A 24,373-nucleotide genomic window follows, 5' to 3' on the forward strand; every position below is an offset into this window, starting at 1 on the left:
AAAAGTCAAGCCCCAAATACTTCGTTTCCAAACTTCCAAAGGTAGTTTCATCTGAGTACCTCCATATTTTTAGTTAGAAGAAGATAATTAAATATTACTCAGTGAAAGGCAAATTGATGATAAGCTGGAGGATAAACTTCATAAGGCTGAATTTTAAGAAATATCTTTCTTTTCCCGGAGGAAAAATATCTGCAGATTTCAACTGTATTCATCTAGACATGGTGTTAAAAGTGTAGCTGTAGTTCCTGCCATCCCGTGTGAAAGCCTAAAGCCTCCCAGTATGTATGGCTGCCAAGCCAGCAATGATATTCTCTTAGCCAGTCTACTCACCTAACCTTTCATCGGTTCTGGCCAAAGCAAAACTGTTCAGGTGTTCAGCTGTCCAAGACAGCTGAAAGGGGCTCAGAGTTTTCTGTGTGCTTTACACAACATTCTAGCTCTCTACAAGAGAACAGTTGTGATTTGTTGGGAATCATTCTCGTCTTACTATGAAATAGATACCAAATGATTTTCTTCCTTTGGATAAATACATTTCTGTTTGTTAATGAGACTTAATGTGAGCATATGAAGACAGAACAGCTCCATAATTATTCCTTATCTATCATGTTAACCTGCATATTGATTTAAGAGTATGTAATTAAATTAATCTCTAGAACTTAATAAAAAGCGCTCTGTGGCAGCAACAGTAATAGTCTTCTCCCCTTTGCAGAAAAGAGCAGCACGTTGAAACATTAGTGTGATGCAAAATAATACGGTGTAGTGATATAGCTGGAGGTGATCGAGTGTTTGTCACAGTTATCAGTCAAAAGATTGCTTGAGACCTAAGACCTGTTTGAGTGTTAGAACTGAAAGAAGAGCTAGGCTTAAAAGTTAGTAGGCACTTAGAATTCATGGATTCCTTAACAGGATTTTCCAGACCATTTGACATATTTATACTACTGTCTATTTTTGCCAATTGTGTGGCCTTAGCTGTTTACATTCCATTCCCAGAAGATGATTCTAATTCAACTAATCATAATTTGGTAAGTACTCTTGAATTTTTATTTTATAATGATGTTCTTTTATCTTGATGGTCAAGATTAGCTGCTAGTGTTTAAGACCATATTAAGTGTAACAATTTCAGTCAAAAAAATGGTATGCAGTGATACTTTGGAATAAAATATATTCAGAATGTGGAATTGTTTTATTTTTAATGTGTTCCCTTATGTCATATGTTTAAAAACAGATATTTTTCAGCAGTAAAATTATTTGGAAGAGAAAGTAAATTAATGTTATGCTGTGTGTGTATATAGGTATGGTATTAAAAACCTTGATTTAAATTTCTATTGTTTTAGACATGCCTTTTTCAGCCCTTCTGAAGTTTTACTGTCTTTCCTAGTATACTTGTCTAATCTATTTTCAATTTTTAATGGTGTTATTTAGCTGTATATATTATTAGTTGAGAAGAGAATGGTGGGAAACTTTACAGCAATACATTTTGAAGTGATAAGAATATCAATGTGAATTTTAAATGCAGTTACTTCTAAGTGTTTTTTTAAAAAGGATGATATTGCAGTACTTTGTAGAGCTGTATTTCTTCCATTAAAAATAGTATACCTGTGTTGTACTTGAAAATATCATGAAAAATATTTTCCTTTTAGTTGCTATTTTATTAATGCTTAGGGAGGCTATCACTCTCAAAGGTGATTTGAATTTACATTAGTTTCATCATTTACATTAAAAGACATTTTGAAATAGTTACTAGACCTCAGTAGTCCTTTGAGTTCTGAAAACCTATGTGACTTATTCTTTTTTGAGCAGCAGTTGGGAGGGTGTCTTCAGAACAAAAATTGGATGCCAGATCAGTAAGTAGGTAATTTTGGACTACTTTGGATGGAAAATTTAGGTTGATATGAGGCTTTCTATTTATGGAGATGTTTGTGCATTGTGTGGTGTGTAAGATTAATTACTTTCAGGGGGAAAAAAAACCAACCACATTCTATTCATATGACCCGTTTAATATATTTTTGTTCATCAAGATGAAGCATATATGGATGACAAAAAAAATACTAGTGAAAGGCAGAATAATTCAGGTCAATGTAAAGAATTACTTATGCAGCTGTGTATCTAGCCAGCCAACAGTCTTATCTCTCTTCTTTTTCCCCCCTCTGTGAGAAACTGAGTGCACAGATCTCAATAGCTGTCAATCCAACAAGAGATTTGGTAATAACAACGTTCATAAAGCATTACATGAAAGGGGTAAAATAATTACTTGTGTTAGAGGCTAATCATTTTGAAATAAATGTTTTTAGCATTAGTTTTGTTAGGCTGGTATCTGACCTAATTCTGCAATGTGTTAGCGTTTAGAAAGCAATGGACGTTTTTGTCCCCGATGTTATTTTAACTAATGTGAACTGGTTGGTCTAAGCAAAAATACATTACCTTTATTTATTTATTTATTTATTTATTTATTAGTAAGAGTTCCCTATCCATTTTAGAAAAAGAGGTCTTGAACACCTCTAAATGTACATACAGTTTAGAATTTGGCCATTTAAATTTGCCTCTTGTTAATTTTGAGTAATTCCACTAGGCTTGCTCAAGTACTGCCATGTGCTGGGGCAGACTTGAGACAGATAAGGGAATGTACTGGCACATCCTGTCTACCTGATGTAATAGAATAAATTGCTCTGGCAGGAGCAGTGTTGTCTTTCCTTATGACTAGGGTTATACATCATGAAGTGCACTAACTGTTGATCTGTGTCCTTGTACCTTTCTCAGATATTTTGCTGACATTTTTCCTAATGTAGCCCAACTTCCTTTGTTAAGCCGGTACTTTGGATTCAAGTATGATGTGAAGCACTATTGTATAAGATAACTTAGAAATCTTCAAGCTTAATTGGGAACTGGTTTGAGCATATTTCCTGATGCATGTGGATCAGAAATGTGGAGTTATGTTCTGAATGGACTGTGCTTGACCACTTACTGGTGTTACAGTTCTGTGTTCTGTGGGAACGTGTATCTAGAAAGCAGTTTGACATGTTTCTTCTGTGTTCTGGGAGAGACAGGAGAAATAGATCTTCTATTCCTTGAATGGAGCAGTTCTGTTATGATGGTCTGTTCTGAATAGAGTACTATACAGACTAATGAACTTCCAAGAATTATTGAACTTGATCCCTTATTCTACTTAACTGACTAAGCACTGACCAACTGACGTTTTCACAAGTTGGTACAGTTCTTCTGCAAGTAGATTGGAGAAACTATTATTGATCCAGGAAAGTCTTTCTTTTGCTGCAGCAGGAGGATAGGGCCAGTATACTCTGGGCTGAATCCTCCTAAGCCCACTATTTCATTCAGAGTTTAATGTAGTTTTTTTGATCTGCCTTGAAGTTTCAGGTGATCCGAACTTTTCATGCTTGATTCAGCTCTTCTTTTGGCAGTGTCTCTTGTCTGCACTTGATAAGAAGCTGTTTCTGGCAGGATGAATTTCCTGTATATTTCTTCTATTTCTGCCTTTTCTGCTTTTTTTTCCTCATCTGTGTTATTTTCATGTCTTTTGTCTTCAACTTTCTGCTTATTTCTGTTTCTCATTAACTTTTTTCTCTGCCCTCTGGCTTCCTTCTGTGTTTAGTCTTCCACTTGTCCTCTTCTGCAGCGTGCTTTGCTCTATCTCACTCTCCCACCTCATCTTTTTCTTGTATCATCCTGCTGTACCATGTTCTGTTCTCTCAGACTGCCTTGTGCGTTGCCTCCTACTTACTTTCCCATGGGTTAGACTAGCACCGGATTTTACTCTGCAGTGTGCAGGCAGACTGGCACAGCACAGGTAGGGATTTCTCCCGTGATCAAGACATCTTTGGTGTTTTTTTTTCTTTTTTTTTTTTTTTTTCTTAAGCGTGAACAGTAAGGCGTCCATGCTGAGTCTATGAAAAATAGAGCACTGAAGTTTGTTTGCTTTGGATGTATTGCATCTCTTGTGTCTAGACTCCGAGAGTTTTCACTGGTGAGACTGTTCTACTTGAAGAGATTCAAGGCTCCCATTTTGAGGGACTTGCATATATCACAGCAAATTGGCAAGTGCGAAGTCATGTACACGAGGGGCTAACGGGAGCCTTCAAGGTCACCACGAGGGACCCTAATGAGAACTGAAGACTCTGTGCCCCTGATAACAGGGTTCTTCAGCCTTGTTTCTGTTTATGGTTGTCAATGGGGAACTCTCTTGAAAGGTGAAGTTTTGCATTAAAAGGTCTCTCCAGCCTGTGCTTACAGGGCTGGTGAGCTGATGGCGCACAACACCTCCTTTTCTTTCTCCAAACTTTTCAAGGCAGCTGGGACTGGGAGAGCCTTGGCGGGGGTGACCCTGCTACAGAAAGCTACTTTTGTATTCTGTCTTTCAGGCAAACATTTCCTCTGTAAGTAGATTTAGGTGAATCTTTCAGTGACCTCCAATAGGAAAGCCGGTGTCCCTGCGCTGTTACTTGTGCCTTCAATCTAGGTCACAGCAGGAGAGTGTTCTGAGAAGAACCAGTTGAACTCCTGACATAAGGTGTCAGGCTTCCTATCCTTATCTCATTAGCAACCCCATGACTCATTCAGTCCTCAGGCCACATGATTGACTAATCCACCCATTGACAAGGTTTTGGGATTCTATCTTGCACCTAGTTATCCTCTACATGTAGTTTATCTGAGTATATTTGCGTAGAATGTCATTGATTTTTAAACACACAGTAAATAGTAACTTGTTTAGTTGACAAATATTCTGTGATGTATTTTAGAAAGATTTCTGCTTGTATTTATTTGATGTGTTTTTCAGCTGAGGGAGCTTTGAGGCTTGGGTCTCTTTTTGTGTACCTTGATTACACTGACATCTCATTTAAAAAAAAAACTCCAAGTAACTGTTGTAGCAGCCTGACTTATTTTGCTCAAAATAAGTAATAAAGCTGTTGTGTTTTAGCTCAGACTGTGCATTGGCAAGTAACCTTTGTACAGCTGCAAGAATTCCTTACTAGATGACACTTCGGCAAGGGGATCGTTTAAAAATGCTCCACTCAGACCTATCTTCACATTTCAATTTTCTTCTATTGCTGCCAGCCCCAAGCTTCCAATAGTATGCATTAATAAATAGTTATGGATTGGTTTGACTTGTTATCAGTGCAGATCCTAGTTTTTCGAAAACTTTTCTTTTGCTTTGTAATGTACACCCCTGCAAAGTAAAATGAAAAATTCTAGATTGGTAGAATTTTGCACCCACTTTGTCCTGCAGCCACTTCTTAGGCTCCGCACTGTGCTAGTAGCATGCAACAGTGAGGTCTTCATCATTCTTGGTAAAGAGTTGCTATGTGTCAAGTCCATTTTTAATGGTAAATGAAGAAAGCTTTTACTTCATTCTCTGGCTCAGGAAAAGGGACATTTCTGGAAGAAAGATGTGAGCAAGATGACTGGCAATTTCCAACTGGTAGAAGGGTCACTTGGGTCTGTAGCGGTTTGGGAATAACAGACTAGTCTCTGCTAACCTTTTATTTTTGCATGGCCTGATACAACTGAGGATCTGGCTACTTCAACACAGATAAAAAAAAAAAAAAAAAGCCTGTTCAGTGTGCAAGGGTAGGAAAAGGAGATCCACAATTTAGTTTTAAAGGTTTTAGTTAATGACATTGGAAAAATATTTCTTTTTTTTTTTTAAAAAAAAAAAAAAACACAGGAGTTAACCATCCAATTATCCAAACCAGAAGGCCCCCCAAAAGATGTACTTAATCATTCCCATTTGAAATAGTGTTTTTTCCATGTTCAAAGTTGCAAGCTTGTTCCTGTGGGGAATTCCTACTAAGGGCTTGTCTCTCCTTAAAAAGATTTGCTGGTAGTGCTTCACTGGCAAAATGCCTAGGGAGATGAGCATATACCAGAAAGTTCTTTTTCTATTATAGCCTAAAGTCAGTCTCTCAGACAGAATAGTACCACACTGGTAAATGATGGTTTTGTTAGTTTAATTGTTCCAGGAAGAGCTGTGGGGTTTTATTGCCTCCCCCTTTGCCCTTACCCCTTGCATAATAAAGGTATGCCTGCAAAACTTTCAAGTGTAGTCTGGGCCTAATAAATATAAATGTGTGTCCTTCCAAATATACCAGCTAGTCTTATTAGATACTGTAACAGTTGAACGGTTGGTGGGAAAGTAGTTAGGTCTGACATTAATATTTTTGTCATTAAAGTTTAAAAGTAAACATATGAGTGGGAGAAGTTTGTACTTCTCCTGCAAACTACTGGAATAGTGAGAGTACAAGTTGATTTTTAAATGCTCTGAAAAAAATATGAACACACCGAGGTTATAAAAACAGTAATTCACATGGTTTACATAGACAGTAAACTAATTTACTACAATTACAAGTATGTAAATTTAACACAATTATAATCCATAGTTTTATTCCTTGACAATAGTTGTTACAGTAAAGGAAACCCTGAAAATTATGATCCTGGAATGTACTTAATGAATGAACACGTAGAGAATCTTTACATGTTGCTATGTACCAGTGCCATGCCACAAGTAGGCAGTCAAAATATTATTTAGATTTGCTTTACAGAAGCTGTTTTAAAAACTCCAGACTATGCAGAATAGGGACGTCTGATAAAAAGTGTTTCTCATGAAAATCTTGTTATGTGCTGAGACCTGTGGGTTTTTTTTGTTTTGTTTTGTTTTGTTTTGTGTCTCTCTGTCTGTGTCTTGAAATCTGACAGAGTTTGATTCCATGGCTTTTGGAAGCGTTGGTCACAGACCTGTTTGCTTGCTTCATTTCAGCAGAAATGGAGAAGTTCTGGGAGGCTTTGAAAAGCCAGTCCCTGGTTGCTTCAAAAGACACATGCATCTGTTAAGATAAACTATAATGTATTTTCTAATCTGGTGAGGTTTAATTACAAACTATTTTCCGGGTTGGTTACTTGAATATGTGATTTGCTTTATCACTCATTTTTCATGAGTTCAGATTTGCTTATCCTGCTGTCAGGCACCAAAACCTTTCACTTCTGGTGGACCATCTGGAAGGACAGGGCCATAAAGAAAGGTTAAGTGAATTTAAGTGAATTTACTGAGATAGTGGGAGAATATTAATTAGGATGGATTTGTTTTTCAGTGCTAGTCTTTTTTTTTTTTTGTTATTGTGCAATACTCTGCAATAAAATCTACATTTAATGGATTACAACTAAAATACTCTCCCTCACCCCCCTTTCGATGAAGGTTGAGAGAATGCCCTTAGTACTTGCTTGTATACAATTCACTTGGTAGCGCTGATTTAGCAACTTGATGTTGATGTTGTTTCTTATTTTTTGAAGAAAAATGCTTTTAGACTTCCATTTCTGAAGAATGCCTTGATTAAACAGTGCAATTCTTCTCAGAGATCTTGGTACTTGCTTTTAGCATTTGAAGCTAAGCTTTAAATAAAGAGTTGAGATTTATGTTCAAAACTTAACTATGAAAATTAAGTTTTCAATGAAATCAACACAGCTGGACAGGATGCATCATTTATGTATTCAAGGTTAGCAGGGAGTATAAGATAGTTCTGTAGTGGTTGATAGTACAAAACTGAAATGATGAGCAGATTGAGCAGACTGATTTGTTTGCATGGATATACTTACAGAGCTCTGAAGTGGTATTTTTTTTAATTACTATTAAAAGGTATGTGATAATATTAAAAAATATTAAAAATTTATAAATTTTATTTTTGCATGGCTAAAAATTCAAACAGTGTTTAACTCCTCAGTTACTGTTGCCTGTTGTCAGGGTGGTCACTATTCATGTGGGTAGAGAGCTGCTTGCAGTTTTGAAGGCTTATATTATTATGTTATAATAACGTCATCATCAAAGATCTGAACCTTGATATTTGTTAATGTGGTAAACAATGTGTAATACAGTGTTGGACGGTACAGCGGGTGGGATGATGCTAGACAAGGAGCTTGCAGAAGACCAGAATTGATTCTTTCTACGGTTATTGTGTATTTTCTAAGAGGCTAACATTTGATATCTTAATTGAGGACAGCAGTTCAGCTCACAAATTCATTTGACCAGTTGTTTTAGTTATGCTTTTTTCTCACGTGATGCAAAGCCGTCAAGTACTACCCGTTTAAGTATATTGTACTGAGATATCCTTTTGGGTTTCAGTGAAATTTTGCAGAAGATCAAGTGATGCAAAGGTGCACAGAGTCAGTTGAAGCTGTAAATTCATATGGCATAATGACAAGAAAGCTGTTTCCAATGTAAGAATACAAACAGAAGAAGTGTTCACTAATAAGGTTCAGTCGTTTAGTCATTACACTTGTCTGGATTGGCTGACAGTGGCTACAGTTGCTTTCCAGTGGTGTAGCAGCCTCCAGCAACATTGCATCTTATGCCACTCAGCTAATCAGAAAAATGCAGTCCTTCCTAGGAACTGAGTGGCGAACACCCCGAAGCTGTATTATGTTTATCAGAGTTTTGCTAGTGCAGTTTTCACTCTGATGGATTTTATTAGGGTCCCACTCCTTTTTTTTTTTTTTTTTTTTCTTCTCCATTCAGAGTCCTTTAAAACATGTACAGATGGAGTGTGGCAAAAGTAAGTTATACATCATAATTTGGTATTGAAATAATTGTATGCTTAGCTTCATCCCAAGAAGACTCAACAGTTGCGAATTCAGGTAGCTTCTCTTCCAATAATTTATTTCTTTGGTATATAGCAAAGGAAAAAGCTGAGAGAAAAAAAACTACAAAATTATTTCTATCTTGTTCTTCTGCTTTTTAAGATGAGAATGCTATCTCTTGATGCCACTGACTGAAGAAAAAATAAATGGAAAAATCAGTATTTAAGTACAATATTTAACTTACTAGAGACTTCTAGATATAGTTATTAAATGATGCTCACTCCAGTTTGTGTTCTGATCTACTGCTAGAGCAAAGATGAATACTTCAAGATACAAAGTGTCTGTGACTGGCCTGATTTAGCCCAACAGAGCAAGTTCTGTCTCCTGACGTTAGAAGTACCTCAGCTTCCATCACTCTTGAAGTGCAATACAGAACAGAAAGCTTCTACGTGTTCTAGTACTGACTTGAATTGTACTTGAAATTTTTCAGATATTGTCGTAATGATAATGAAACAGTATCAAACTTAAAAGAAATGCCCTAAAATGTGGTTTCTGCAGAGGCCATGCTATTTTACTGGTTGCCCATTCTATTTTGTTTGTGTCGTCTTGGATGTGTTGGTGTAAGCCCATCTTAAGACCAGACATGCCTGCCATCTGTATTCTTAATACAATAAGAAGAACTTACCCTGAACTCTGAAACTCACTGGAGGCTTTGCGAGCTTAACACTCCCACAGTTAATGCAGATTGAACACAGGTAGACTGAGCACACATAGACCTTGTCTGTCAGTACTTGTGAAGTATTTCAGGACTTTGTCTTCTCTAGTACTAAAATACTGCTAGCTGCTTCTCATATCCAGTTTCCCTAAGCACTGTATGGCTACGAGAGTGTTAATAAGGGTGAAAAATACATAGATCACAAACTGTGATGTAGCGAAGGTTGATCTCACAAGAGCTTCCTGTTAAAAAAGAAAAAGCCCCCCCCCAAAACAAAACAAAACAACAACAACAAACATAAAAAACCTCTTGCAGTAATGTGCTATATGTATATATCTCTTTAAGCCCTGAAACTTCAGAGAGCATTTGGTTTCAACCAAATGCAGCTGGAACATGTATTTCAAAGCTTTTATTTATTTATTTATTTATTTAGAGAAATTCAAGAGAGCAACTTAGTATTCCATCTTTCCCCCAAAGGCAGGCTGCAGCAGGGAGACACGTGTCACACCAGAACTAATCAACCAATGCTAGGCTGTAGGGACAAGGCTTCATTAATTTTCAGGCTAAGAGAACTGCTCATCTCCAACAGGAACACCAAGTTATGCTGGTTGAGGAGAAATGATGGTTTGGAGCCATAATGGAGAGGGCAAGAAAAAAGGGGGGTAAGGCAGTAGCCAAGAAATTCAGCAATGAGCACTTTTTTTGGAGCTTGCTCCCAACGTCTTGTGTGTTCTTTGTCAGGCTATTTATGTTGATAGTATTTTACTTTCCTACTTATAAACCTTTTTCTGCTCTAAAAGGGCATCAAAAGGAAGAGTAAGATTGAGGCTATAAAATGTTCAGATATGGTGATAGGGTTTGTATAATCACTAGAACGTGATCTGAGGTGTTCTCTTAAAACAGTTTATTACTTTTTCTTTAACTGGAGATTACTTGGCTAACTTGGTGGTGAACACGAGAAACTCGGCATTAATTTTGTTGTCAGAGGCTATATTTCAAGGTTGAACGTAGAATATTTTGGCAGTGAATTTTGGTGAAGAGAAAGTGATTGGTAGTGGCAATATAGGAACAGAAGGAACCACCGCTGTTCCCATAGTGATACAGCAAAAGCAGTGACATTTAGGTAAACAGCAGTGGGAAAGGAAATTTGGGGGAGTTAATGTTAGATGTCTCAGAGGATACAGCAAGCTTCCATGTGTTTCGTGAGTATCTAAAAATGCTAATATTAATCTCCTGTTTGGTATATTAGTAGCACAAGCACCCCTCAGGGTTTGGTGGGAAGTTCGGTGACTTCCTTGAACAGGTGGTCTGTGAATGAACCCAGGCAATATCCCAGTCAGCAGGAACTGCACAGAGCAGAAGAAAGCATGATATATGGAGTGTTCACAAACGTGGTTGTATGAACTGTCCAGCTGGTGGGACGGTGCCACAGGTGTTTTTAGCATGGTCATGTGACATGCAGATGGCAAATCTATTTTTAGAAACCCTTGCAGCAATATTGCTGTTGATCTAAACATTAGATACCTATTGTGCCTAAATAATTATTTTAAATATATGTATGGAAGGACCCAGGACCTAAGTATTCATTTTCATTCAGTGAGTGCTAGAGCTGAGGTATTGGTTGGTGTTGTATGTACCCCTTTATTGGTCAGTGCAAATTCTGCAATCGTGTTAGGACTTCTGCTTGGGGATCAAGCAAATAAAAAGGAAGCAAGGATTGGAAAATGCAGTGCAGGATTGGAAATTAACATCAGATAAAAGGTGTAGGTGAAATAGGATTCAAGAGTTTTTTTTTATGGAAACTTTCAGGAAAGTTAGCTCATCAGCTAAAACTTGGATTAGAGAAATTGTCATCTGAAGCAATGCAAAATAAGTGTGGGGGGGGGGAGGGCAATGATAACTGTAATTAGTGTCTGCACAGGAACATAGTGAGTGGGTTTCTTGTCCTGTCTTCCATGTTTGTGAATGAGGGTGTTTCAGAAGGTATCAAGAGAAGTAACAACTGCAAAGGCTAATGGGTAGAAAACCAACTTAAAGAGCAACTGCATGAAGACAGTGCATTTTAGTCTTGCACCTTGCTTTAATAAATGATCTGAATTTGTTCTTTGAACAAATATATGGTATGTTAGATTGCCTTGAATGTGCTTTGTTCAGTTCCAGTGAAAATAGGGTGAAGGTTTACAGGTGATTTGGAAGCCTTGATGCTAGCATGTGCTCAGTGAATAGAAACTTCCATTGAAGGGTTAAGTAATGTGAATCATAAGCACACTAGAATTGTCTTTTTCTTGCCTTTAAACAAGTATAGAAGAAACAAAATACAGGTGTTTTAGTAGATAACCTTCAGGCAAATGAAACACTACAACTGAGTTAGTTATAGATTTCTGGGCTGAGGATGCTGGAAGTATTTGAAGAGATGGTTTAAAGTTCTGTGCTTGAGGGCTTCTGTCCAATAGTGAGTTTTAATTGCTTAAGAAGTGATAATCCTTTCAAATGTCAAGGACATGTCAATAACCTTCATATAACACTTATCAATATAAATGTATTTCTAAAGAATAGATTGAAACATTAGAAAAGATGCATTATTTTGTAGCTACACTGCTTTGTGGAAGTATGAAAATATGAATTCTGCCTATGAAGTGGTTATATTTAAGTCAAGATGGTGATGTTGAAAAATGGTTAATTGTGTCAGCCTCCTGTAGCAATAGCCAGAGAAGCATGCTTTCTGGATAGCAAGATTCTGTTTTCGGGAATGTTAGTTGAAATTCTGTACTACAGCATTTGGTGTTAAAAGATAAATAGTGATGTTATCATTCTCTTTGATATGCAGCTGTGGAGTACTACTAAAACCATAAAATATCTCTGAATTCGCTTTTGCAGAAGTACAAGATATTTAACATTATTACACAAAGATTTCATCTGTAATAAAGAATTAATGTTACTTTTAGTTCATTACTTAGAATTAGCATCTTTATAGTGCAGATTTTTTATTTATTTTTTTTAATTTTGTTTATAAGTCAGGGAAAAGAAAAGTTTGCCCAAGTGCATGCCAGAAGATATAACTCGTGAGGAGGAGATAGCTTCTGGAACAAATAATCAAACTTCTCTATCAAGCATGTAAATCACATTTTGCTGAATGTGGAAGAAAGTATACGACTGTAAATCCTTCAAATGGCTGAAACTATTCAAAATACAAATGAATATGGTCATTTAGTACTATATTTATGAAACTTCAAGTTTCTGTATTAGATTCCTGTTTCCAGTATAACATTTCAAAGAATTTGTGATTGAGAGAGATGGCCTATTAGCCAATACTTTCAAAATAGGTCCCTAACAAGTGTAAAGGACCTGCAGCACCCTGGATAATCTGTGCATTCAAGCTCTTTTCAACTTAATTATTCACTCTTTTCTATTTTCCGCTGCAAAAGCTGGACTGGGCTCCACATTGGTGATTTTTTTTCATGATAACAATGTAACTTTTATCTTGGCAAGTAGTGGAAGTTCATCTTTTCTTTTGTGAGCTGAAGAGAATTTTGGGAAGGATATGAACTGATGAGTAACCTCATCAGATATCAATGACCTTAAAAATTTGTGTGTTTCTTCATAGTCATTGGCTGCGTACTCATAGCCTGCATAATTGTAGGGTATAGTGCTGATGTTTGCTCTTCACTAAATTATTGAAGGTCACGTAGAATCAAGACAGTTGAGTTTTCTTGGCCAGGGGCACATGTGTGCTTGTGTTTGTCTAGAGGAGGCATTTCCTTAATGGACAAGCAGCATTTGGTGCCTCGGGTGATCCAACACAAGGTCACACTCAGCATGCAAGGTGAGCCTGAAACATTAGCTTCATATTATAATCCTTTCTGAGGATGTGAAGGGAAAACAGGGAATCCTCAGGATATAAGAGCCTAAGTTACCCTGTCCTTTGTCCTCTAAACATATACCATATGCTCTATAATTAGCTCTATAATATCCCCTTCACAGTAGCTGAAGTTCTTTCAACTTGGGAAGCTCTATGGATTTTCTAGTGGTCATATGAAGTTCTCTGTAGAGAATGAAAAACTACTGAAAATTGGTTTTTCTCAGTTGTCTTTCATAGATCTAATAAGTACATAGACTACTACAGATCTGTGGCTATAAGCTGAGAAATGTGTAGGTACTGCTGCTAATGAACAAGCGATTATTGCTTTAATACAAAATACTAAAGGCTATGCTCCCAAGAAGGCTGAAGAATTCATTCACCTTTGCAGGCATATAGACAAGTATACATTAGAGCAAAATTGTGGAAAAGTGAGAGAGGCAAAACTTGAGCTGATGAGTTTTTAAGAAGTATCAAGGTTTCATAACAGTATATACTGTCAGTAACAATGTTAGGTTTGTAAAAATGTTGAGGAATAATTCTGTAATTTGTAAATTAGGTATTACGTGTATATTGAGCTTTACCGAAGTAGATGGAATCAAGGATGTTTTCTATTGTTTTTTTTTCCTAGTATGGTTTTTCATCCCACACTAAGATTTTTTTTTTTTATAAATGATGAGATTGCAATAATGAAAAATATCATTTCAAAATACATTAAAATCAGTGAATATTTTCCATTTATTTCAGCAGTTTCTGGATGATGCTGTATTTGCCATTAATGTATGTGGTGTTTTGATGATTACTTAAGAACTTGGTGTTATATCTATGCAAATGTACTATACCTAAGGAAAAAAATGACATTTTAGCTTATATGTGCTAGCTGTGATTTTGCATAGGAGATAACCAGCAGTCTAATGTGTGCTATGTGGTTTGTGGTAACGTTCATTGCTGGGAATAACTGAAAGAAAAATCAAAGACGTACTTAGAAATTCTTTGTTTGGAGGGCTAAATCTGGCCTCTGGTCTGCTGTCCTAATTGTGCATAGTGACTGCGGAGACCTTTTTAGCTTGGACAGACACAGACCTTCCAAAGGGCAGAATCAAGGACTCAGTTTTGTTTTTATATCAAAATACTGTGTGTATGTATCTGCCTAAAATAGACCAACATGTTTGTACTGAGCTATTGACTTCTAGTCTACATAAGTTATTTTATGTAAATTCAAAATGTATTCATGTCTCTAAAAAGGACTCAAAGGTTATTTTTATCAATAATTTAAGCACTGTAATTAGTTAAGGAATTTAAATGTCAAGATTTTACTTTCTATTTGGATGTGCCCGAAAATGAACTTGGTCATGCTGGAAGCAACAGTGTTTCAGCAAGATTTTATCTTACTGGAGGAACAGGGCATTACAGCATCTGTACTGGGTTACAGCATCAAACCCCAAACCTTGGCTCTGACACTGACTAATAGGGGATGTTTAGGGAATGAAATTAATACATGGTACTGCATCCAGCACTCCTCATCTTCAGAAATTCCTGAGACAGAAATAAGGTTTTTGTATGTAATGGTTTTAAATGAGACTATGCATCACTGTTAATAGCTCAACAATTTCAAGCTATGTTTTCTTTAGAAGTTTTTGAGAGGAAAATTATCCAGTCATGATGTTTTCCTTCTTACTCATTTGGTCTGATTTTTCTTTCTAACTATTTCAGTTGAGACTGAAATTTTTCTGACAAGTAACCCATAAACTTCCATTTTGAAGCAATCTCCCACTAACCTGAATTTTTTAATACTTTTTCTATTGCTTGTTTAACAAGCTTTTTTTCATTCTCCATGTCACTGTGGTAGATACTTCTTTTAATAGGAGAGTTGCTTTTCTATACTGCCACTACTCCTCTGCCCCAGTGTCTGTTTTTCTGTATTTCTGAGATCCTGTACTGTGTATTATTTCTTTTGTAATGAAAGGGGGAGTTAAGAAAAAAAAAATCATCTTGATAAAGTAACAGCTTTATATCTGCTTCTTCTATATCACAAGTAAACAGAACATCCACATGGAATTTACAATATTTAGGGCTTTGTCAGCTATGCCTTTTAGCAGATTTCACACTGTCACAAGTTTCTCATTTTAAATGTATCATTTCACTGTAGTACTACTACTGCTCAGTAACTTTATTTGCAGAAGGTAAAGCCAGTAATTCCTGGACAAATGCTAATAATGATTTTACATCAGATGATCTCTAGATATTTAAATACTGTTTGTGCATATTGTTGCTAACCATACTGCATTACATACCCCTACATATAGTAATGGTTCAGAACACAGTTCCTGACTATAGGCCATTCTTGCAGTATTTCCTATGAAAGTATATTATAGTAGTATGAAATGCCTTTCTAGCTTTCTTGTTAGTAACGGGAAACATATTCTATATCGTACCATCATAAATTTATTCATGTTTGCTGGTCTTTTTGTAAAGAAGGCCATTAGTCATGAATTAAGCTACAGAATATTAAAACGCTTGTCTGTGAATCAAAATGTTATACAAATTAACAACTATTTCTTCCTTTATTTTCTTGTCCCAAGACTTTAGTCTAATTTGGTATCTTTGGTATCTTACTGATCAGTGCATAGTTCTCCCCTCTTGAATAAAAGCAATGATCTATTTCCAGGTTACCAAACTAATATATGCATACAAACAGCCAACAGCATATTCTTGGTATTAAAAAATACTGAAAGAAGCTAGTGATTCTTGCTGAAGGAGGACGAAGACTGAAACTGGTCAACAATAGCCAACAGCTTTTAAAAGAAAAATCAAGTGTTCTGTTGGTTTCAACATCACCTGATAAGTGGTAAATTAGTCAGCATGGGAGTATCTAAGGGAAAATGAGACACTATAGTGAAACAATAGAAAACAGTTAAGTAAGAATTGAATTGTGCCTAAGTGTTTGTTTTTATCTAGTTTAGAAATCTCTTCCCTCTTTTCTTCCTAAAAATAGACTTCTAGAGTCCCTAAGGGCAGTACTCCAAGCCTGATTGACAAGCTTGTCTTTCAGCCGGATAATGGCCATCCCATCACTTCCTTGCTTTCCAGTGGGATTGACCAAAGCCTTTGTCTGAGAATAAGATTGATAGAACCTTCTTAATTATGTATAGAAAGAGCTGTGCGATTATATTCAGACAAGCTTTTAATGACTGATGATGCTAAATTCTCTATTAGGGACACTGCTTGGGAAGTAGGCATGGGAATGCTTCTGGGGAGCAGCCTTCACCAGGTTCTTCTTTTGGTCTCCAGACCAAACCTTTGTCTTCAACACCGCAGTGGTTCTAAGCTGAGGCAGGCTAAGCCTAGCTAAGCTAATCCATGTCTAGGCAAGACATGAAAAAGATTGCCCTGTTAGTGAAGACATACCTTTCCCCTCAAACTTCTTTCCCAGCTTTTCAAGCAGTTTGTGTTACCTGTCAACTGTCCTGGCCTTCGTTGCACTATGAGGTAAGGAGGAATGGACTGCAGGTTATTTCTCCCAAGGTTTCTCCATTATGCAGAATCTTTTCATGCTCTGTGTGAGAAGGGTAGTTACAACAAAGTAGAAATGATGAATAACAAACAAGCGTTACAATGATCCCAGAAGATCCATCTCTTATCTGTAAAACTGATAACTTCAAAGTCTTTCAAACTCAGAAGCTAAACCTGGGATTCTGTTCGGCACTTGGTGTACAGACTTCATGCCTGTGTACTCTACTGCTCCCCAAACCCCCCAAAAAAATAAAAAATGCCTGCACCTCCATTTCTCTGCCATTTTTCTGTTTGATCAATGAAACACCTTAAAAGTAATTTGAAAATTGCCTAGATTATGGAAGCTTCTCTGACTCTACCATACAACAATTTGCAAAGTGTCCAGAATAAAGTAAATACTTTCCATTTATGTAGGGATGTTGCACTGTAATTTCATTGTTATTTAGGGTAAATGTTAAGTTTTCATACAGCATCGAAGTAAGAAATGAAGATAAGTCAGGTAAAAAAGATCAGAAAAATCTCTTCATTTTATAGTGTTGTTAAAGAAAAAATCCTAGCACTTATAAATTCCTTATTTGCCGTGAGCATCTCTGGTTACTTGGAGATAAAAGAAATGAATCCTGTTTTATTTTCAGCGGTTTGTAACTCAGTATAATGTGTAGAAGGCCCTCAGTGGAGATCTTTAGAAGTACTGCTTTGGAAGTCTGCCACTTTTATTCAGGAAACGGTTCTCAGTGAGACTGATACTGTTTCAGTAGTGTGTGTGTGTGTGCACGCATATTTATGTATACACTATAAGTTTCTAGGAGAATTATACAGATGATACCATATCAGTCCAGAATTATTGCCAGGTATGAGACAAGAGAGCAGTGGATTTTTTTTTTTTTTAATGCAACTAGACTATTCAGCATTGTCACTCATTGTTCTAAACTATTTTTGGGCTGGTATTCCAGCTGGTAAAATAGTCAGTATTTCTTTTTTTCCTCATTTCTTTCCATTGCCTTGATTGTAGAATGTAGCTCAAATCTGCTGGGAGGTAGCTCTGCTTCCTTGGAAAAACATCTCTTTAGCAGCTACTGCTTAAGTATATAGTAATTGGTACAGTAATGATGAAAATGGTACAGAAATTCTTTTTTCTGTTAAGATGTTTTGGATCACTGATAGTAGCTTTTATGAGTTCTTGAAGGAGACTTTGGCTCTAGGTGGTAGTGATTAATAAGTTAGAAGCCATCTCAGAAGCAACTACATCCCTTGTCTAGGGCTTACTATTTGTTTCAGGTGCACCTTGTGCCTTTGTCTGTAAATTTACATCTCTTAGGAGGCTGGACCAGGCAGGAACCAAGAAGCTAATGGGGTCTGTTTTGTATACCCATACTGCTTGGTTCCGGGACACTGGTAATTTGGTATTGGCATGCCACAGCTTCAAAGAAAGTGCCCCTGTGGGATGCTGCCAGGTTTCAGTTACCCTTGCGGTACACAACGTTGGGGTCTATCTAGGAAAGCCCCTGTGCTGATCTGCCCATAGGGCACATGGGAGCAACTGGTTGCTGTCTTCCCATCCTTCTGGCCACAGGACTGCACTTGGAATGTAATGGGCGGTGGGAGCCTGCCGGTGTGTTCCTTTCCTCCATCAGCACTGTCTTCTGTCTCTGTAATGTGGGGACAAAATGAAGTTGGGATCAGGGGCCAAACTGTGCCTAAGGGATCTATGGATATTGTCTTACACACCTGCTGGTAGCACTATATACTATTAATGATGATCTCTCATCCTCTCAATCAGAAATTACATTACTAGAAGAAAGGAAAATATGTTGTGAAACATGCATTGTTTTCCAATCTTTATGAAATTGTGTTTTATAGTACTTTTGTAATTGTATTCTGTATTTTCTGTCTTCCCCCCAAATGCCAGTTAATGCATCTTTTGACATTGTTACTGTAATTATTTTTATGGTATAACTCTGGTTTTTTTGAACAAGGCAGTTATTCTGTGCTGAAAGTTGATGTCTGTAAAAGTTGTGCTTGTGAAAAGAAGTAACTTTCATTTTTACCTTCAGATGTAGACAACTGCTGTTAGAGGAGTGTTCTGGATTGCTTTCGTTGTTGATAAATACTTCAAAAATCATTAAAGAGAAGGCTCTTTCATGCTGAGGAAAAATCCTGCTTCGTTGTCTATCCTTTCATGGAAATGTAGACGATTTTGCGTGTTTCATTAACATTTATGTTATCTGTTACAAATCTGCTGTCTACCTCTAGAAGAATAAGCCTGCAATTTTCAAGCCTTTTTCACAGCTGTCATAATGTTTTTTATCCCACATCAGTGTCTTGCAAACAGCATCTTAGTGAGCTTGTAACTCTAACTGGGCGTTAATCCAGTTTTGGTTGGGGACAGGGGGAGGGAAGGAATAAACAACTCCTTACTGGAGACTTGGCATGAAATTAATGCCAAGGTCATATCCAATAAGAAATGCAGAGAATATACAATTCAGTTGAGATTATAATATAGAAGCTTTTTCCTTTGGGCTAGAACTCTTTGAAATTTTAGTTTGTGTCAAAACTTTGGGCCATAAATCGATTTTCTAGATAGCTTGTAAACAAAGGTCAAGTTTCTACAGCCAGATGTCTGTTTTGCAGTGTCAAAACCTATTAAATGCCAGGTTGTACAAATTAAGATGCTTATGTTTAATCTCCTGATTCTTTGTGTGTGTTTTCTAAAATTACTTTTTGATAATTACACATGTAATTGATACTAGTATTAGTTTGCTCATTTCCTCTGTTGCTTTATGGAGAGTTTTAAATGTATTGTGATATAATACAGTTATGATTTATTTATATTTTACAGTGACAACACTGAGAAAAGACAATAATTTAACATAAAGTTTAGCAGTTTTCAGGGGGGAGCTCATGACTGGAAGCTCATGGAGCAAATGCTTTCCTATTTTAGTCTTTATTCTAAAACTCAGTTACATGATTGAAGATTAAAAGGTCATTAGTGAATGTAAATCTGAAATATTTGTGTTTGTCACAGAGTCTTCAAGTTGCAAGCTGATTTAAGATGCGTAGCTGTGTTAAGAATTTGGCCCATCAGTTTGCCAGTTGTCAATGACCTACAAGTTGCTCGGCGGTTTTTGGTCCCAGAGCCTGTGGTTATGGTGGACAGGATAGAAGGACTCTGGAGTGGGGATATTCACAACCGAGCCAATGCACAGGAATGATGTCTTGTCTGTAGTTTATTTAGAATAGGTAGATTTCTAAACTGGCCCGCAACTTAGATGTGGTTGCTTTGTAATTATGCTGTTGGATTTGCTTTTGTATTTTTTTTTTGATTTCAAGACCATATAATTCCTTACATTTCTGGTGTCAGACTGTGCCATGTAGTGTGAATTTATATGCATATGAGTTTTAGATTTCAGTGTCTGTTTTACTTCAAAATGTCTATCACTTTCTCGACAATCTTCTAATGACAGTCCTGCACTATATTGGCTCTGTAGCTAATGTATTCACTAATTCCTTTCCCAACTACAAATAAATTTGTGTATATGAGGAAGCTACGGGCTTTATTCCTGGAGCAGGGGGGAGCCCCATAACCAAAGCTGCAAAGCACAGAAGCGGTACAGAGAAGTTCTGTATCCTATACTGCGTGTGGTGCACTTTATTGTAGTACTAACTTTTCTTCTCTGGACATAAGACTCCGACATATCTGAAATCAAAGTGACGTTAAACTCACTTTAATGTTTCTTGAAAATCCCAGACTTCATTCATAGTATGTCTTGATTTTTCAAAGAGTACACCACACATTGTGGTGGAAACTAAGTAGTAGACTTCTGAGAAAATAATAATAAGATATATATATATATATATATTTGGTGAGATCTTTTTCCTTTTATTATTTATTTTTCTTGGAGTATTTTTCTTGAAATCTCATAATTAAACATTGAGAACTGTAAGAACGAACAGCTGAAGTGGTAAAAATATTGCAGATAAGTAGGAACTTCAAAAAATAACACTTTTGTTCAGTATGGTTGATGTCCACTGAAGGAATTGATTCATTTCTCCAGCTCATAAGCTTCAAATTCCTGTTTGGTTTTCTCAATGTCTTGGATAAGCAATGCAATTTATAAGAGTGAACTTGTCGCTTTACTTCCTATCCATTCACTGTGAAACTTGGGCAAAATACTGGAATTCTGTTAGCCAAATTCTCAACAAATTCTGCCATGGTGCCTGAATATATGATCTTCAGTGTTAATTTTCTAGCTCGTTAAATAGGAGTTTATTGAACAAGAGACCAGGCGATGGATGAGCAAACATCTAGCTGACTTAACCTATTGATTCCAATTAGTGTTTTTTGGTAAGCATTCACAGTATCACTTCGGGGATTCTAATGGGCCTGGAGCTGTGAGTAATTTTTAAGTAATGTTTAACTTGACATGTAAGTTATGAAAATTTCTGTACTGGATTCCATTTAAAAAAGGGTTAAGTGGACAAATTTAAGTTCATCTCTGGCATTGATTATTGGTATTTATGTTAATTCTTTATTTATCTTCAGTTTGTCTTCTGCTGGAGGGGGAGGGGGAAAAAAGGGAGGAGAGAAAGAAAGAAAGAAAACAAATCTTAGAAAACGATAAGCATTTCCAAAACATTCAGAGCTGTCAACAAGGTTAGAAAGGATTTCTTTGAATCATCAATATTATAAATACAAAGATTATGTAAAGTGTTAGGTTTCATATTCAGAAGGTCTGTCTTAGAGCCTTACCTTTTTTTCTTAAATTCAAGCACTTGTAAAATTTAATGTTGGCAAAGGTGGAATAAATATGCTTTGTGCACATTTGTGGACGGGTTTTATAAACCTGTTAAATGTTATCTTAAGACTGACTTTCAAATGTAAATTCAAGTTGAATTTTTTATATAAAAGGTATTAAAAATCATTTTTAGTGTAGTGAAATGTATTAAAACCCAGACTCACTGTTGGCTCTTGTTTCTTCCTCTCTGCCAGAGGAAACCATTGTCTCACCTGCCAGCTGAACTGTTGCTGTGATTGTTCAGTACCCTAGTGTTTCAGTCAAAATGAGTTAACTAAAGCAGTTTAAACAATAAGGCTCACTTTTCTTTCCAAACTAAGGAGTGATGAGCAGCTAAGAATAGACTGAGTGGGGTTCTCCTTTCTGCTCTACAGCTGGATCCAGGAGAGGATGTCTGCCCACAGTGTCATTTCGAAGTTTGACACGTAATCTTTAGTTGATGAAGCTTCCTCTCTGTGAGGTTTGCAAATAGAATTTCCTTCCTTTTTTTTTTTTTTTTATTTTATTAGAAGTTCAGGAGGTGGCAGAGGGTGAGAGCTTTCTGATATTACACATCAGCAATGATTGGAGGAAAGCACCTTGCTTGAGCACTTCTTGAGTCAGGTGCTTGCATGAAATTGCCTGTGATGGATTTAGAGTCTATATTCCATTGAATCCAGTAAGTTTCTGGCAGACTTTGAATTCTGTGATGCTTCCTTCAAATTTATGCAGGCATGCAGTTTCAGTGCCAGTGAAGAAAACCTGAAATTCTCTGAGTGAAAACCTGGATATTTTGTTTTGTTTCTTTGCCCTCTGTGGACCATTTCTGTTTTGTAGATAAATGGTACTTACATTAGCACATGGTGAAGATCTTAATTGTACTAGTTCAGGTAATTCAGAATTAATGTCTTTTTTTATGCTTCAGTGCATATGCAGTGGGGAAGCTTTAATACATACATGAGCACGAAACATTTGGTAACGAGACATCATCAATTTAAGCGCACAGATTGTACCTTTAATGCTATACAAGGCATGAAGAGACATGTTGCCAAGTTCTTCTTTTAGTTATACTCTTGTTAACTATAATGCTGCAGTTCTAGAATTATATCTGATTTTAGTCCTGGCTTTGGGAAGGGAAAAAAAAGGAAAAACAAAAACACATTATATGAAAATAATTACAGTGCTTTTTAAAGATACCAGCATAAACAGATGACTTAATTATTGCATTTAACTTACTCTGTAGTGAGAAATTTTCTTGTGATGCATACATGCAATGAAGAGAGCTCAGGTCTACTCTTGGGGGTTTTGATTATTTTTCTTGATTTCTACATTATTGAATATGTACAGTTTTCAGTTAAGAGCAGCTTCTCCACTGTCATATTTTTAAGGTAATCTGACAAATGCCTTTAGCAGTCTACATACTTGCATATTAAATGCGTAGATATTATTTAAAGCAAGCTGTGGCAGGCTGCCTGCCATTACCTTAAGAAACCATGTGCTTCCCAGTAATGTATTAGAGCATCTGCTCTGTGTTGACACTAAGTCAGAGGTCAGTAATGGTATTATGGTCTGCTGTGTACTTAGCAAGGACCAGAGTAAAGCTTTTCTGTTTCCAGCATTTTGTGAGCTGTGTTTGCCTCTGCCATCATAGATTTGGTTGATTACAAAAACAGTACTGCCTGTAGCTTACTTACGTGCATTTGTGTGTTGATTTTACAATGTTCTTGAAGATGTGAGAAGCTGCTAGTATTCTGATCTGATTATAAAATATGAAACAATGTTGTCAGAAGCACTCTTCTGGTGAATTTAAGGTCTTTGATTATCAGGATAATTCTCATCTCTGTAAGACATCTTCTGAAACTTGGAATAAGGATTGTGCTCAGAAAGATTATATTGCAGCAAAGCTGACAGTGTTGGATGCTCTTGAGGAGTGATTATGAGGGCTTAGATGGCATCAGTGAGAACTATTAACAGTACTGGGGAGGAAAGGGGGTATAGTGTAAGAGATCCGAATACAACCCTTTGTGTCACCAGAGACAGCAGAGAAAGGATACATGACCAACAGTTGCTGTTACTGTATTTTTAGTGACATTCTGCTGATGCGACGAAGTTGTGGCCAGAGCAAATCATAAACCAGAAAGATATTTTCCTAGGCACTTTTTGCTGATGCTTCTGGAGGAAAAGGCACCCAAGAGATGTTCGTGTACCAGTAAAAACATTGTGTGTCATACTCTACCAGAACTTAATGTTTGCATCTTTTCTGAAAAGCATGGGAAATAGAATTTTTTTCTCTAATGTGAAATTGTCACTGGAGTCTGTTTTGGCCTTATAATGCAGTGAATTTTTAGGTGGTTCAACAGTGAACCAAAAGAGCTTCTTCATTATCTCGATGGCATTTCAGATTTTTTCCTCATTTATTGTTTACAAAAAAATAGGACAAGATCTTTATTTTTAATTAAAATGCTAATTCATAATTATGGGAGACACATGACCTTAAATTGCTGTGATTTAATCACTTTCTTGTCATATCTCACTTCTAAGTAGTATAATAGCATTAGCAGTTCTTGTAGGAGTGGTTGGTTTCAGTGATCAGATGCAGCTCCAGCACAACACAGTGCTCTCTGGTCAGTAATGTGTGTTAGGTACCAAGATTGTTTTTACCCTGGAGCCTCTGCCTCTTCTTCTCTAGGCTGAACAGTCCCAAAGATATACTCCAGAAGATTTTGCTGACTGAAATGCAGGGGCAGTTCTCCCCTATGACTGCAGTGTTCAAGGCTTACGTTGCTTTGTGTTTGTGACCCAGGGGGTGGTTTGATGGTTTCATCATTTTCATGAAAAAGTTAAAATCAGGCCTGGCCATTAGACAGAAATGCAGCTACAACTAAGCCAGGTAGAAAGAAAGCTTTGGGTTGCTAAGCCAAGTTCAGACAGAGCGTG

General features: G+C 36.7%; 1 protein-coding gene across 27 annotated transcripts in view; it reads left to right on the plus strand.

Moving 5' to 3' along the window:
* The window catches only part of CACNA1D (calcium voltage-gated channel subunit alpha1 D), a 211,258-nt gene that overhangs the window by 29,441 nt on the left and 157,444 nt on the right, over positions 1-24,373 (plus strand). For all 27 annotated transcript variants that reach the window (XM_080606375.1, XM_080606365.1, XM_080606388.1 and 24 more), the window contains exon 3: positions 917-1,022. In XM_080606375.1, coding sequence (XP_080462501.1) covers positions 917-1,022 — 106 coding nt within the window. The remainder of the gene's footprint in view (positions 1-916; positions 1,023-24,373) is intronic.

This window comes from Anser brachyrhynchus, assembly GCF_964034855.1.
Source record: "Anser brachyrhynchus genome assembly, chromosome: 10".
Classification (NCBI taxonomy): domain Eukaryota; kingdom Metazoa; phylum Chordata; class Aves; order Anseriformes; family Anatidae; genus Anser; species Anser brachyrhynchus.